The sequence below is a fragment of the Erythrolamprus reginae genome, chromosome Z (genome assembly GCF_031021105.1).
Source record: "Erythrolamprus reginae isolate rEryReg1 chromosome Z, rEryReg1.hap1, whole genome shotgun sequence".
Taxonomy (NCBI): domain Eukaryota; kingdom Metazoa; phylum Chordata; class Lepidosauria; order Squamata; family Dipsadidae; genus Erythrolamprus; species Erythrolamprus reginae.
In genome coordinates, this window is record NC_091963.1 from 101,421,840 (window position 1) to 101,435,690 (window position 13,851).

The following is a 13,851-nucleotide window of genomic DNA, read 5'->3' on the forward strand; positions in this document are numbered from 1 at the left end:
ATACAGGCTGAATCATGTCTAAGAGTATATATAAAGGAATTCAGAAGTAATTTGGGGAAGTTATGAAAGAATCATTGAGGGGACTTGGAGGAGTGATTCAAATTCCAAAGACTGTGGCAAATGAGAGAAAGAATCTCAAAATAACCTCACCTTGATTTTGTTTAGTGTAAGATGAGACAGAAAAATTGTGTCAAGCTTTTAAAATTCTGTTATTATATATGGCAGCAATAAAATACTATCCCACTGTCTATTTGTTATCCTGGCCTATCTTGATAGCATGATAGTGCACGAGTTTCCTCAGCCTGGAAATATGATCTATGATTCGTCATCTTTTAGACAGAATAGCAGAATGAGAAACAAAAATGGTACCTTAATTTTATATTTATACCTTGTCCTTTTTTAGGTCCTAATATATTGAAAAATAAGACCACTGCATTCATCTCACCAACAATTTTAGAATTTAAATCTCTTTCTTGGGTTTAGTAGGAAAAGAAATAAAATCCAAAGATCATCACCTTTGTTTTGAAGCCCCAGTCTGATCTAGACTTTTCCTGATCATAGCATTCACTATAACAGGGTAGGGAATGATGGTCCTTTTATAACTTTGGATTTCAACTCTGGGAATTGAAGTCCACAAGTTATAAAACGACCATTATTTCCCACATCTGCTCTAAACGCTCAGCACAGCTAGCATCCATGGCCATAATGAGGCATATCTCTATCCATATCTGTCATCTAATTTTCTGTCTATGGAAATGAGCAACATATAAATTCAATAAATAAATAAATCCTCACTGTCCTGCTGCCCCGTTGAGGGAATGAACAAGGAAGCAGGAATGGATGCTGTTGCTCTGCACTCACATTCCTCATTGCAAAATTACTTCTAGGTGCATTTTCCAGCTGAAATTTTAAATTTCTCTTCTACTTTCCCTTATGTCACCTTGAATGTCCATCCATTTTTGTGATACACACTTTTTGTTAGAGACTATGCCCAGAAAAATCGCTGGCTACTTTTCAGAATTACTGGGAAATACTTACTTTAAATCTTACTTTAAAAGATTTATTTTAAAGTAAGATTTTTTTTATGTTTTATTAATGTGCATTTTGGTGGTTTAATTTTCATATACATAAATAAGTTTAACTTTGTACATTTGTGTATATATAAATAAATACAAATTATATTACTACTATAGTTTAAAATCATAGAAACATAGAAGTCTGACGGCAGAAAAAGACCTCGTGGTCCATCTAGTCTGCCCTTATACTATTTTCTCTATTTTATCTTAGGATGGATATATGTTTATCCCAGGCATGTTTAAATTCAGTTACTGTGGATTTATCTACCACGTCTGCTGGAAGTTTGTTCCAAGAATCTTCTACTCTTTCAGTAAAATAATATTTTCTCATGTTGCTTTTGATCTTTCACCCAACTAACTTCAGATTGTGTCTCCTTGTTCTTGTGTTCACTTTCCTATTAAAAACACTTTCCTCCTGGACCTTATTTAACCCTTTACTATATTTAAATGTTTTGATCATGTCCCCCCTTTTCCTTCTGTCCTCCAGACGGTCACCATCCTAAAATGATTATTTTAACATTTTCATACTGAAGTTCTCTTTTATTTATTTTTTCCTGACAGCACAGTTTCTTGGAAAACTCATTAATTCAGATTCATTATTAAAAACACACCTTGAAAAAATAGTATTGTATGAAGATTTACTATAAAACTCAAGTTGCTTTTATTTTATTTTATAGATACATCAATAAAAGCTTGCTTATTTATATTGGTGTTATATGTTACTATACTATATGTTTCTCTTTCCTTTATTTCGTACATGCTGGTTACAAACGGTTCAGGTATTTCCTCTTTTTTTCTGTGTCCAATTGTTATCTCTCCTACTTTTAATTCTTTTCTCTCCAGATTCTTCCAATTTCATGAGTCCTTTCCTTATAAGAAGCATCCAGTTAAGCTTTTATTTACTTTAACAGAGTACAAGTAGAAATTACATAATAAAGCATTCAGAAACAGAGTAGTCCAGAGACACTATTATGGTATTGAACTGGTTGTTTTCTGAAAATCAATGAAAGTGGTTCATGATGATCCAGATTTATTGTTCCCTATGAAAATATCAGACCATGTCTGGAATATCCTAGCAATTCAGAGGATTAATGTCTTAATAACGTCTGGATTAACCCCAGGAGCACTCAGTTCAGTGTGATCCAAAGGGGGAAAAAGAACATATTAGGATTTCCAGAATATCCTGTTTTTAAATTGTTGAGTTTTCTACATAACTATATTATTTCATCACAGCCACCTACTTAATAATGGCCTACCTTGAGGATCTTTCAGTTTTTAGATATACTGTACTCTAATTTCTAGAAAGTTATCCATCCAGTGCCTCCTCAAAGTGAGGATCAGGATTGGTACCACTCATATTGGAGCGGTCAAACATTTTCAAATTACTTACTAAAATCACCATTCCAAGGAAGACAGATAACTTCTTCACTGCTTGAGGAAGAAAATCTGTTTAATTCCAAGAACACAACCTTGATGTGATTGTCCATCTGTGTGAGAAGCAGCCTTGTGAAATCCTGTTTATAATCCATAGCTACATTTTTCACAAGTCAAGAATTCTTTCTACAGTCAAGGATTGGTAAAGTGGGGAAGATATATATCTACATATATTTATACAAGGGATTAACTAAATAGTGTAGAGGGGAGGTTCCTAAATAATATTAATCTGATAAAATTATTTACCTCAGTTTTATATTTCATGGATTGGGTATAATAAAATAAAAATATTGTTGCTAAAACCAGGCTGGATTTAAAAAGGAAGGATTAACACTAAATCATTTTTTTGGTTATTTACCGCCCAGCAAAAAAGTACTGTGTGCATGCACCCTATCAAGACTCCCTTATTGGTTTTAAATCAGCTTTTGATTTAATACCAAAGCAGAGACTGTGGGACAGTCTGAAAAGCGAAAAGCTGTTTGTGTTTATCCAGTCTCTCTATTTCAAGAATTCTCTGAAAAATAGATGTGCTCTGTGAGGATATCTATAAAAACAGCTCCAAGATGTATAAAAGAAAGTTGTATATTAATCCCATTACTCTTCAATTCATGTCTAAATCCAAGAATTCAAGCACTCACTGTTCCAGCCCACCGTTCACCCATCCATGCAACTACTGTATATCAGGTTCTGACAGGTTCTGGAGAACCGGTAGTGGAAATTTCGAGTAGTTCAGAGAACTAGCAAATACCACCTCTGGCTGGCCCAGAGTGGGGAGGGAATGGAGATTTTGCAATATCCTTCTCCTAGGAATGGGGTGGGAATGTGGATTTTGCAGTATCCTTTCCTTGCTACACCCACCAAGTCACGCCCACAGAACCAGTAGGGAAATTTTTTGAATTTAAACCAGTGAAGGGCTACCAAACTTTTTACTACCACAATGTGGGCATGGCTTATGCATGATGCCCTGCCTTTTCTTTCAACATATTTCAGTACAAATTGGGTGCTCTGGGGTGGAGCTCCATTTTTGCTACTCCACTGCGTTTCCCCCCCCCCCCCATCTGAATTGAATTGAATTGAATTTATTAGATTTGTATGCCGGCCCTCTCCAAAGACTCGGGGCGGCTCACAACAAAGCAGCAATACAATACAATACAAATCTAACATTAAAATTTAAAACTAAATTAAAATACTGCTGCCCATCTGGGCAGCAGCCCACCCGACTTCACCCCTGCTGTATACTAATGATGTTCTAATTATGTCAATTTCATAGGTGGAAATAAGTAAAACAATTAGAGCATTAGCTTTTTTCCTGCAGAGTACAAAAAGTATTAACAAATTATTAAAAAATCAAAGTCATAATTTTTGCCCGACTGCATCATAAAATCTACTAATGCAAAATAAATGAAATTCTGGGGAACAGATGCATACTTTTAAGTACCTTGGTGTGCAATTTCATACTTCCTTACACTGGAATGTTCTTTAAAAAAAATATTTTAAGATGTTACCATTCAAAAGGTATTATATTCCTGCAGCCTGCAAGGCCTTCCAAGAGAATCCCAGAGTTTCTCTACAGCTCCCAAATGTGTTCCCCTGCAAACCTCAACATTATCAAAACAATTCAAAATATGTTTATTGGATCCATTTTGATGGTTTAAAATATTATTAACCAGAAACAAGCATAGTTTCAATGGTACCAGGGCATGCTTTCTTCTTCTTAACTTCTGAGTAAAGTAAATTTTATTCCATATAGGTTTGGCCCCTTTAATATTTAGAGATCATTTTAAACATTCATGGCTTTAAAAGCCTTAGGAAAAATTGGTTGCTGGACTTCTTTATGGAAAGTCTATGTACATTAGACTTTAATAATGCTAGGACTGCCCTTAGGCAATGAATCTGAAATACAGATCTTGAAACAGGCCTAAGTAAAGTATCACACCTCAGTATTTATTATTTGCTTGCAAAAGGGTCCTTTCCACTACATGATTATCATCCTTTCCAATTTTAAAATTTCATAAAGCTAGCATTTTAGCAAGGTATAATTTTTATTAGAAGTCCTTGGATATTTTAAGTTATTCGTATGCATCTTTGATTATGTTCATGTGGTAATAGTTCAATAGAATCTCTAGACTGTTATCTATAGAACTGTTATGTATATAACTCTAGAAAGGCCTTTATATATCCTATTTTAAAAAAATTTCCAGGTAGGGAGTGTGATTTAATGCTCTTACTCTCAGATGATATGAAAATATCCTCTTACACCGCCAAGTTCTATGCCACTATTTGTATAATATGCCATAACATTATTTAGGATAAGAACTTCTTATAATAATATTTCATTTGGATTTATTTTAATTTCTGTATTTTCAATTATTATTAAACATTATTATGAATATTAGTTTTCTCATAAACACATACTGTACATATATCATATATAGAAGGATATAGTACTTTTTAAATTCAAGATCCTGAATAATAAATTCAAATTTATTTATTACAGCCCTGAATAATACATTTATTATTTATTATTCAGCCCTGGAATAAATAAATATTGAATTTGAGCATCTGATGGGTTTAATAGAGTTTATGAGACATCCTGGCTGTTGTTCACATGAGGAGATATTTGTGGGTTTGGGATGGCTGGACCGCAAGACTTTATATCAGAATTACTTGCCAGTTTTCTATATAACACGTTGGATACGTTTTGGTTTTTTAAAAATTGACTAACTGGCCAAATACATCAACAGTTCTGCCTACTCTGCCAGCTGCTTCAGTTTCTCATCTTCCTAGACAGCAGCTATAGCTACAGAATTGTTTTATCTCTGAGAAAGCTTCCAAAAATGGCGATACTCTTCCGGTGGGGCCTTGAGACACAGTTCACTGAAGTGAGGTGAGAATTAGCAGAGGAAATCTCCTGCTTCTTGCCAAAAACTAGGCCCTCTGAGTGCAAAACCTATTAGCCAAGCAATTTCCTAACATGTTGCTTTAATTTAACAAATGAGATTTCCCCTTCATTGTGTTCTCTATCCTCCTGTCTTGTTTCAAACTTGGACCCTTCCTTGTTTCCATATTTTTTCCTAATAACATCGCTCCAGTGAAAAATACTATTCCCAACGTTTGAGAGGAAGAATGAGCGGAACAGGATTTTCTGCTCTCCTTTTTACTTTACAAATGCACATTTTCTCAAACGTTAGAATTAAACATTAATAACAATAACAACAACAACAACAACAACAATAACAATAACAATAACAATAATAATAATAATAATAATAATAATAATAATAATAATAATAATAATAATAATAATAATAATAATAGAGGGAAATAACAGTGGGATAATTTAATTTACAAGATCCTAGTGTAAATTCTGAATTCTGGGAACAAATGCTTTGTAAGATAAACAACAGGGAATTACCTCTTTTTCCAAAGGCTATGCACATACTACAACAGAGACCACAGAAAAATAAATTCTCTCCTGGAAAGCTTTCCAACTGTAATTGATCTGGGAAGACTAAATAACAACAAGATCTGACAATGAATCCTGGATTTCATGAGATATCTGGGAACACTCAATTTACTTGCAAGCATGTTCCTCAGTGGCAGACAAGAAACGGGCTATTTAGCTCTGAATAGCTTTGTTTGCAATGTTCAGTTGCACGAAAGTGTTTCCAGATGATAATTTTCCTGTGTAATTGTCTGCTGTTGCTCACTAGATTTTACAGGGGAAGTTGACCATATTCTTTTTCCATTTGTAATTCTCCTGTAGTTCCCTGGAACACCTATTTTCTTTTGCTATTAAAAAAAATAAAAATAAAATAATGTAATGATATTAGGAGCCCTTTGGAAATACACAAAGCATATTCTGTTGCATTCTCAATTTATGCAGAGGCGTAGTGAAGTCCCACAATGCATTTTGTGGCTAAGATATGCAGAAACTTGAGTGATATGCTAAGGCATTTTTTTAATTGAGGCCTAAAAATGTAAAGGAAATAGCAGTCTAACGTTTGAAAAACTTGGCTTTACAAAATAATGAAATAGCAATTGTAGAAAAATATATAAAACAAAAAGAAAACTAAAATGCATGGAGAGGAAAAAAAGGCAAGGGAAAAAATAAAGAAAAAAGATATATAAAGAAACAACTTTTCCCTTCAACCATTCACAAACAATTTCAGTAACTTATTACCTTCCAGTCAGTTTCCTTCATCCCCTATCTTGTCTTTTATCTATTAACAAATAAACCCTCACCAATTAATCTTAATCACCAAAAGTCCATTGAAAGAAATACACATACATTAACACATGTATGTGTAAGATACAAGTATGTGTTCACACCTAAACATACATATACACATCTAAATCAATTTCATATTCTTTTATTTTACACAATAGCTTATCATTTTCTCTAGAACAAGAGGAAGTCCATTCTTTCCATCTCTTATCTCATATCTATAAATAAATCTTTAAAACTTCATTCAAACTTAATCAAGAAAAATTGTATTAGAGCTATTAGAAACAATATATTGAAAATCTCAACTTTAATAGCCCTTCAAATAGTATCCCACAAGTTAATTTCTTATCATGTTCTCTTCATTTCCTCTCAGAAATTCCTTTGCATGATTAACATTTATTTTAGTTTCAACGTCACAGCTTATCACTTTCTCTAAAAATATAACAACAAAATTTATTTTTTCTCATATCTTGCTTAGAAACAATTTTGTTTTGTTTTTTAATTTTCATGCCGCCCAACTCAACATGGACTCTGAGTGGCTTACAATAAAAACAACAATTAAAAGACAGTTTAAGAATACATTAATAGCCCTTAATAAAATCATGCATATCTTTCAGTCACTCATGCCAGATCAAAACAGTCACCTCCTTCGATCAATGGCCCCAGGCCTGCTGGAAAAGCCAGGTCATAACCAGTAGGGTGGGAGTAGTACGGATCTCCGGAGCCAGTTGTTTCCAGAGCATCAGAGCTGCCACAGACAAGGCCCTTCGCCACAACCCTGCCAGCCGACACTGTTTGGTAGACGGGATCTGGAGAAGGGACCTGAGAGCTATGCGGGACAAGGCAATCCCAAAAATAGTCTGATCCTAAGCCATGTAAGCTTTAAAGGTGATAACCAACACCTTGAATTGCGTCTGGAGACTGACTGGAAGCCAGTGCAGTTCGCAGAGAATTGGAATGATGTGGGTGTTCCTCAGTACACCCACAATAGCTCATGCAGCTGCATTCTGGATCAATTGAAGTATCTGAATGCTTTTCAAGGGTTGCCCCATGTAGAGCGCATTGCAATAGTCAAGGCATGAGGTGATAAGGTCATGAGTGACCATGAGAAGAGCCTCCTGATCTAGGTAGGGTCGCAACTGGTGCATTAGGTGAACCTGTGCAAAGGTCCCCCTAACCACAGCTGAGAGATGCTAATCTAGTCTCAGCTGGGGGTGTCCAAGTTGTGAACCCAATCTGAGGGGTTTTTTCCTTCCCCCCAAAACCAAAGACGGACTGGTGGTATAGCCCTTTGGTGGGTTCCTTCAGAACTCACAACCACTCAGTCTTGTTGGGATTAAGCTTGAGCCTCTTTACTCCCATTCAGACCCTTACAGCTTCCAGCCACTGTCACATTACATCTACTGCTGTACATTGTACATCTTACTATCTATTCCCAGGAAACCCTTCATTAAATATCACACATCACTTTTGTAAATGCAAAATAAAAAAGATATACAAGTAAATCTTCTGTGTTGAAATCTACATATTCAAGTCACTTATTTTTAAATCCATATCCAAAACACTTCGATTCTCAGTTCTATCCTCTTCTATCTCCTTTTCAAAACCCATTTTACAGTAGCAAATGATCTTAGGAGTGTCAAACTCAATTTCATTGAGGGCCACATCAGGCTTGTGTTTGACTTTGTGGGGGTTAGGGTGGGCATGGCCAGTGGGACCTCACTCGTATTGGAGTTGCCTGTGGTGGTCCAAGCGATCTACCAGTGAAAAAGGGCACCTGAACTCCATTGTAAGCTGTGACAGCATCCTGCAACCCTCTGCCAGTGAAAAAGGAACTTGGGAGGGCTACCCACAGCCATCGCAAGCTCCATTTTTGCCTGTGACTGTCTCCTGTAACCCTCTGCCAGCAAAAATGGAGTTGACAGAGGCCGTGCCGGCCAGTGAGATCTTCCATCTCACTCATAAACTTCAAATGTCAACATCACATAAATATCTTTATGAATATGTTTACACAAAAAATAATTTTTTATCTCTTGTGCAGGAAGAAAAGCTGAGGCAGTAGAGATTACAGTTACAGTTAGCAGAAACTTGGCTATACATTAAAAAGGCATTACATTAAAAATCTTACTTCATGCATCATATTTCATGGGGTTGTATCTAGAAATCCAGTTATGACGGCAATGAAACAGAGAGCACTGTAGCACTATTTCATATTTTCCTCTTTAATGGAGTTCTTTTCATGAGAAAAATTGCCATGTTACTTTTTTTCAGTGTCGTACATCTTACTATCTATTCCCAGGAAACCCTGGGAAACCCACCGAAGGACTATACCATCTGTCCATCTTTGGTTTTGGGGGGGAAGGAAAAAAACCCTCAATTGGGTTCACAACTTGGGCATCCCCAGCTGAGACTAGATCAGCATCTCTCAGCTGTGGTTAGGGGGACCTTTGCACAGGTTCACCTAGTGCACCACTAAATGAATGGTTGTAAGTCAAGGATTACCTATCTTCAGGTAGAGTAAAAGAATAACCTTTTCTGAATGAAGGAATATCAGGTGGTTGCCCAACTTTTGCTGAACAGTCACAGAAATGGCTAGGATACAGTTCTCAGTTCACACCCACAGCCATTGTCTACATGAACTTATGAGGAAAGATAAGAGCGAAGTTTGCCTCCTCCCATCCCCTAGCAGCAATCTTGACCAATTTTGCCTGGAGGGATCATGGGGTAAAAAAGGAATGTCCCCACCATAATTCAGTCTGGCTCATTCTTCCTGCTTTGAGCTCCGTCAGTTCCTAGCGCTCAAGTGAAATCTACAAAATGTACCAAGATGTTTATTTCTTTTAAAACTAAATATGGTGATTCAAAACCTATTTTAGCGTAAGTCTATTTTTCTTTTCAAAAATATCATTCAAAACCCAAACGATCTTTTCTTTTTTTCCTATAGAACCACACAAATATCTCTAAGTCTCAGGATGATGTTGTATTTCCTTTCCATGTCCTCCGCTTTTCTGCTTTCCTTTCCATAGTATCTGCCTTGTTACATTCTGGTGCTTATTCCTTTTTTGGTCTTATGCTCTGTCCCTTGTGTGCTGGAGGAAATGATAAGTCTTTGGGAGAGACAGTTCTTTGTTTCCAGGCAGTTTTTTTGGAAAGGTGACTAAGCACTACCATATACAGGTTTAGGGAATTTTGCCTCCTAAAAAAACAAAATGTCCTGGCAGTTTTTCAGAGGTTAATAGATTGCAGCAAGCCAGTACAGTTTATTAAAGCCTGCCAAAAAAAAGAGGGGGATGGAGTTACAAAATGTTTATGATCCCTTTTTGGAGAGTTTTGCCTTTATAATAAGAGCACAGAGACACATGTGATGATGATGCTGGTAGAATTTTGCATTCGGATATCTTTCAGACAGTCCTAAATTTCACCTTTTTATGACTTTATACATGCAGAAATGGCCATTTTTAATCTCAAAATAAATTGATTTTAATCAAATTAATGTGTGAATTTTCTTCTAATACTGGTTTTTCCATTCCTGGAAAGAATAATTTTAAATCATCCCAAAATAATCTATGGTCATGAACTCAGTGTTGATGATAGTTGGAAATTCCTCCTACAAAGATTCATTTATTTCAAAATGTGTCATGAAGATACGCAAAGTCTGCTTAGTTCTCGTTTCCCTGATCTTGTGTTACAGTGTGGATTGGACTGGTACTGTATTTTTCAGATGTGTGGGACTACAACCCTTATTACTTTCTATCCTATATTCAGAATGGATAAAGTTGTGAAACACATCTGAAACATATAGATAATCCTTGACTTGCTACTGATTATTAAACAACTCTTGGAATTGCAATGAGTTTAGAAAAAGATGTTTTATAGCCCATAAATCATTTTTGGCCATTGTAAAATGTCATTCTACACCCCACACCACCACCACATGACCATATTTTAGACACTAGGCAACCAGATTACATTTATGACTGGTTACAGCATTATATGGTCATATTATGATCTTTTTTGCCGGACAAAAAACACTGATTCAGGAGAATGAATTTGGATTTGTGATTGTATGATTCACTTAGTGAACGCCATAAAAACAATAATAAAATTGGGTCCAGTCACATGGATGCCTTGATTTACAACAAGTCATGACTTTTGAGTAAAATTCCAGTTCCAACTGCAGTAATAAGTTAATGATTATTTGGTTATACTCATTTGTATTAGATGCACCATTGAAGATTGGTTAAAAGGTTAGCTGGTGACATCACCATTATCTATGGGATCCCCATGGTGGCTCCTTTCATGTTCCTGTCAAGGAGCCAAAATTAATAACAGGAGCTCTCTCTGCCATGTAACAGCACTTGGGTCTCAAATGTGGGCATACAAATATCCAACCCAGGAGCCTAACCACATGAACCACTGCTCTCCTTATCAAGTGTAAGACCTTGTTTTAGAACCCGATGCACAAAGAATATAATTATTATGATACAAGTATTTCCAAATTCTCCTTAATTAAAGAAATTCTCTTAATTAAGGTTGAAATTAAGTTGGTTGCCTTTTCATCCCAGTGTAAATTATTGGGGCCGAATGTCTAGTACAGAAAATGATCCTTTGAAAATTAGAACAGCATTCACTTAATGATAATAACATATTCATCACTTATAGACAATTCAGTTTCAAATTCATTCTTGCAATATTCAAAACCTAAGGTTCTTTTTATCTTCTTTAAAGCTTTCTAATAATAATACCTAAGAAAAGTATTGACATGACATGTATATCCTTCTTATGATCCAATCTTCTCCTGATTTTATCTGATCTCTCCCTAAGGAATTATTAATATGTTATTATAAATAACTATATTTAATTTTCACTTCTATAATATGTTTCATGTAATGAAACCACTTTTTGGATTTATATCTATTCCATTTTCTAAATACAGCATATCTAACAAAGTGATATTTAGAAACTACATTAACTTTAGCGTACCACAAATACCATATTTTCGGTGTATAAGACGCACCTTTTTACCTCAAAAAAGTGTGTCCTTGGCGGGAGGCCAGCAGCTCATTAATTTTCTCATTAATAATTCAGTCCCTTCAAAGTATTTTCCAAAACCAGCATTAAATAACTCTCTAATTGTATCTTTTTAAATTATTATTTATTTTTATATCCATTTTCTTATGCGCTTTCATTGTGTCTTATATTTCCATTTAAAATTTCAAAAATCAAAATAAACAGAAAAGGAAACAGGACAACATTGTGTGGTTTCTGTTAGGTATAAATGGATTTTATTCATTTTATAAAATTATTTCCAAATCCATGTCTTCCAAAACTTTAAATAAATTGTCAAAATCTTTCTTTTCATGTACAAAAATTAATGCAGCTTGTTTTTCATTATGCAATTCCAAATGTTCTATAATGTCCATCACTTTTCTGGCATTATTTTTAACTTTCTTTTATGTTTTAAAAAAAATACAATTTCAGGGTTCCAAGTAATAATCCCACATCAAGCAAAACTCCAAGGCAGATGAAGTCCTCAAAGAATAACTTTATTGGAAATATCATATTGGCGCAGATCTGGTGAAAGCTGACTCTAAAAGTTCCCACGGTTTTCATTTAATTAAAAGTGAAAGTTCATCACTCCCTCCAAACTTTCAGTCACATGGTCCAATCAGCATACTGTCGAGTTGCTAGATGACCTCAGTCTTCTCCTTCTGGACACCTACCTAAATGTCCTTGATTCCCAAGGAAGAGCATTTTGTTTTAGCTATAGTACCCCAGCTATCTCCAATATGTGTCAGGACTGAAGCAGGAAAATAAAAATTGGTCTCAGTTCTCCCAACTTCAGGTTGACATACACATTGATCTTCATTAATAACTTATTCAGAATTATTTACTATCTAAGACATTGTAAATAACACATTGTTAACAACTTATAATTCACCATTCTATAGTGATATTGGTCTAAAATTTCTTGTTGAAGTTAAATTTTGCCCCTCTTTAGATCTTCCTTCCTTCCTTCCTTCCTTCCTTCCTTCCTTTCTTTCTTTCTTTCTTTCTGTGTGCTGCTTATCTCACAGTTCAATGCAACTCTCAGAAATTAAGTGTCTGCATCAACTATCTCCAGCTCAGAGCTAATCCTTCAGGGTCCCATGGCAGCTGGTATAGCCATGTTTTAAAGCTTTTTCTGGAGGCCAGAAGAAAAGGGGCGGCTCTCAATACCAGTGGCAAAATATTCCAAAGGAAAAAGGTCAAGGCAGAAAAGGCTCTTCTCCTAGATTCCAGGAGCCAAAATTCCTTGGCTTATGGGATCTGCAGTAGGCCTCCTCTGCCAGAATGATTGGGGAATGATCCCATTGGGAGAAGATGATTCCTCAGATATCCTATAGAGCTATGGACCAATTCTATAGAGGACTTTAAATTCAATACTTCAAATTGGACCTGAAAGCTGACAGATTTAATTTAATTTAATTTTAGCAATAACTTTATTAGATTGGGAGAAGATTTGAAAACTTCCCAGTTCCAAAAACTTATTGTTCTTTCTGTTTTCCTTCCAACAGGATATGCCCAAATCTTTTTCTCGCTGTGACTTAATAGAAAATCTCCTTCAGAGTGGCTGCACAAAGGATTATATAGAGTATCCAATCAGCAAGACCTTCATACTGGAGGCCAGACCTCTCAGTGCCAAAGGATCAGGGAGTGACATCACCCAAATGACTCCACAGAAGATTGAACTCTACCTACGTCCAGGTAAAACCAGATATACTATTTGATTTATCCACAGAAAGCCTTGTATTTGTTCCTCACCATCTACAGTAAGAAATAGAGAAGAAAACATCTACGCAAGTGTTTGAAGGACTGCTTCACTTGAACTAATAATGCTGTAAACATGGTCCAATAGTCTGGGGCAATACGATGATAGCTTGATAGTTTTAGAGCTATCCTATGATAATTTCAGAACTACATTGACTTGACTATTAGCTGTCTATTCAGAATGGACGTTACTTTCCGGCAATGGTAGTCAACTTTTGAGATCTTGTAGGCATATTGAGAAACTGCAGCAACTGTTCACAAAATGCCCATCATTTTTGGCATATCCAATCTTTCAACCTTCAT

General features: G+C 35.5%; 1 protein-coding gene across 3 annotated transcripts in view; it reads left to right on the forward strand.

The window, feature by feature from the left end:
• Positions 1-13,851, forward strand: part of ITGB3 (integrin subunit beta 3) — a 93,739-nt gene that overhangs the window by 31,544 nt on the left and 48,344 nt on the right. For all 3 annotated transcript variants that reach the window (XR_011556872.1, XM_070727991.1, XM_070727992.1), the window contains exon 3: positions 13,296-13,485. Coding sequence is in view for 2 of the 3 variants with exons in the window: in XM_070727991.1 (XP_070584092.1) it covers positions 13,296-13,485 (190 nt within the window). In the remaining variant the exon portion in view is untranslated. The remainder of the gene's footprint in view (positions 1-13,295; positions 13,486-13,851) is intronic.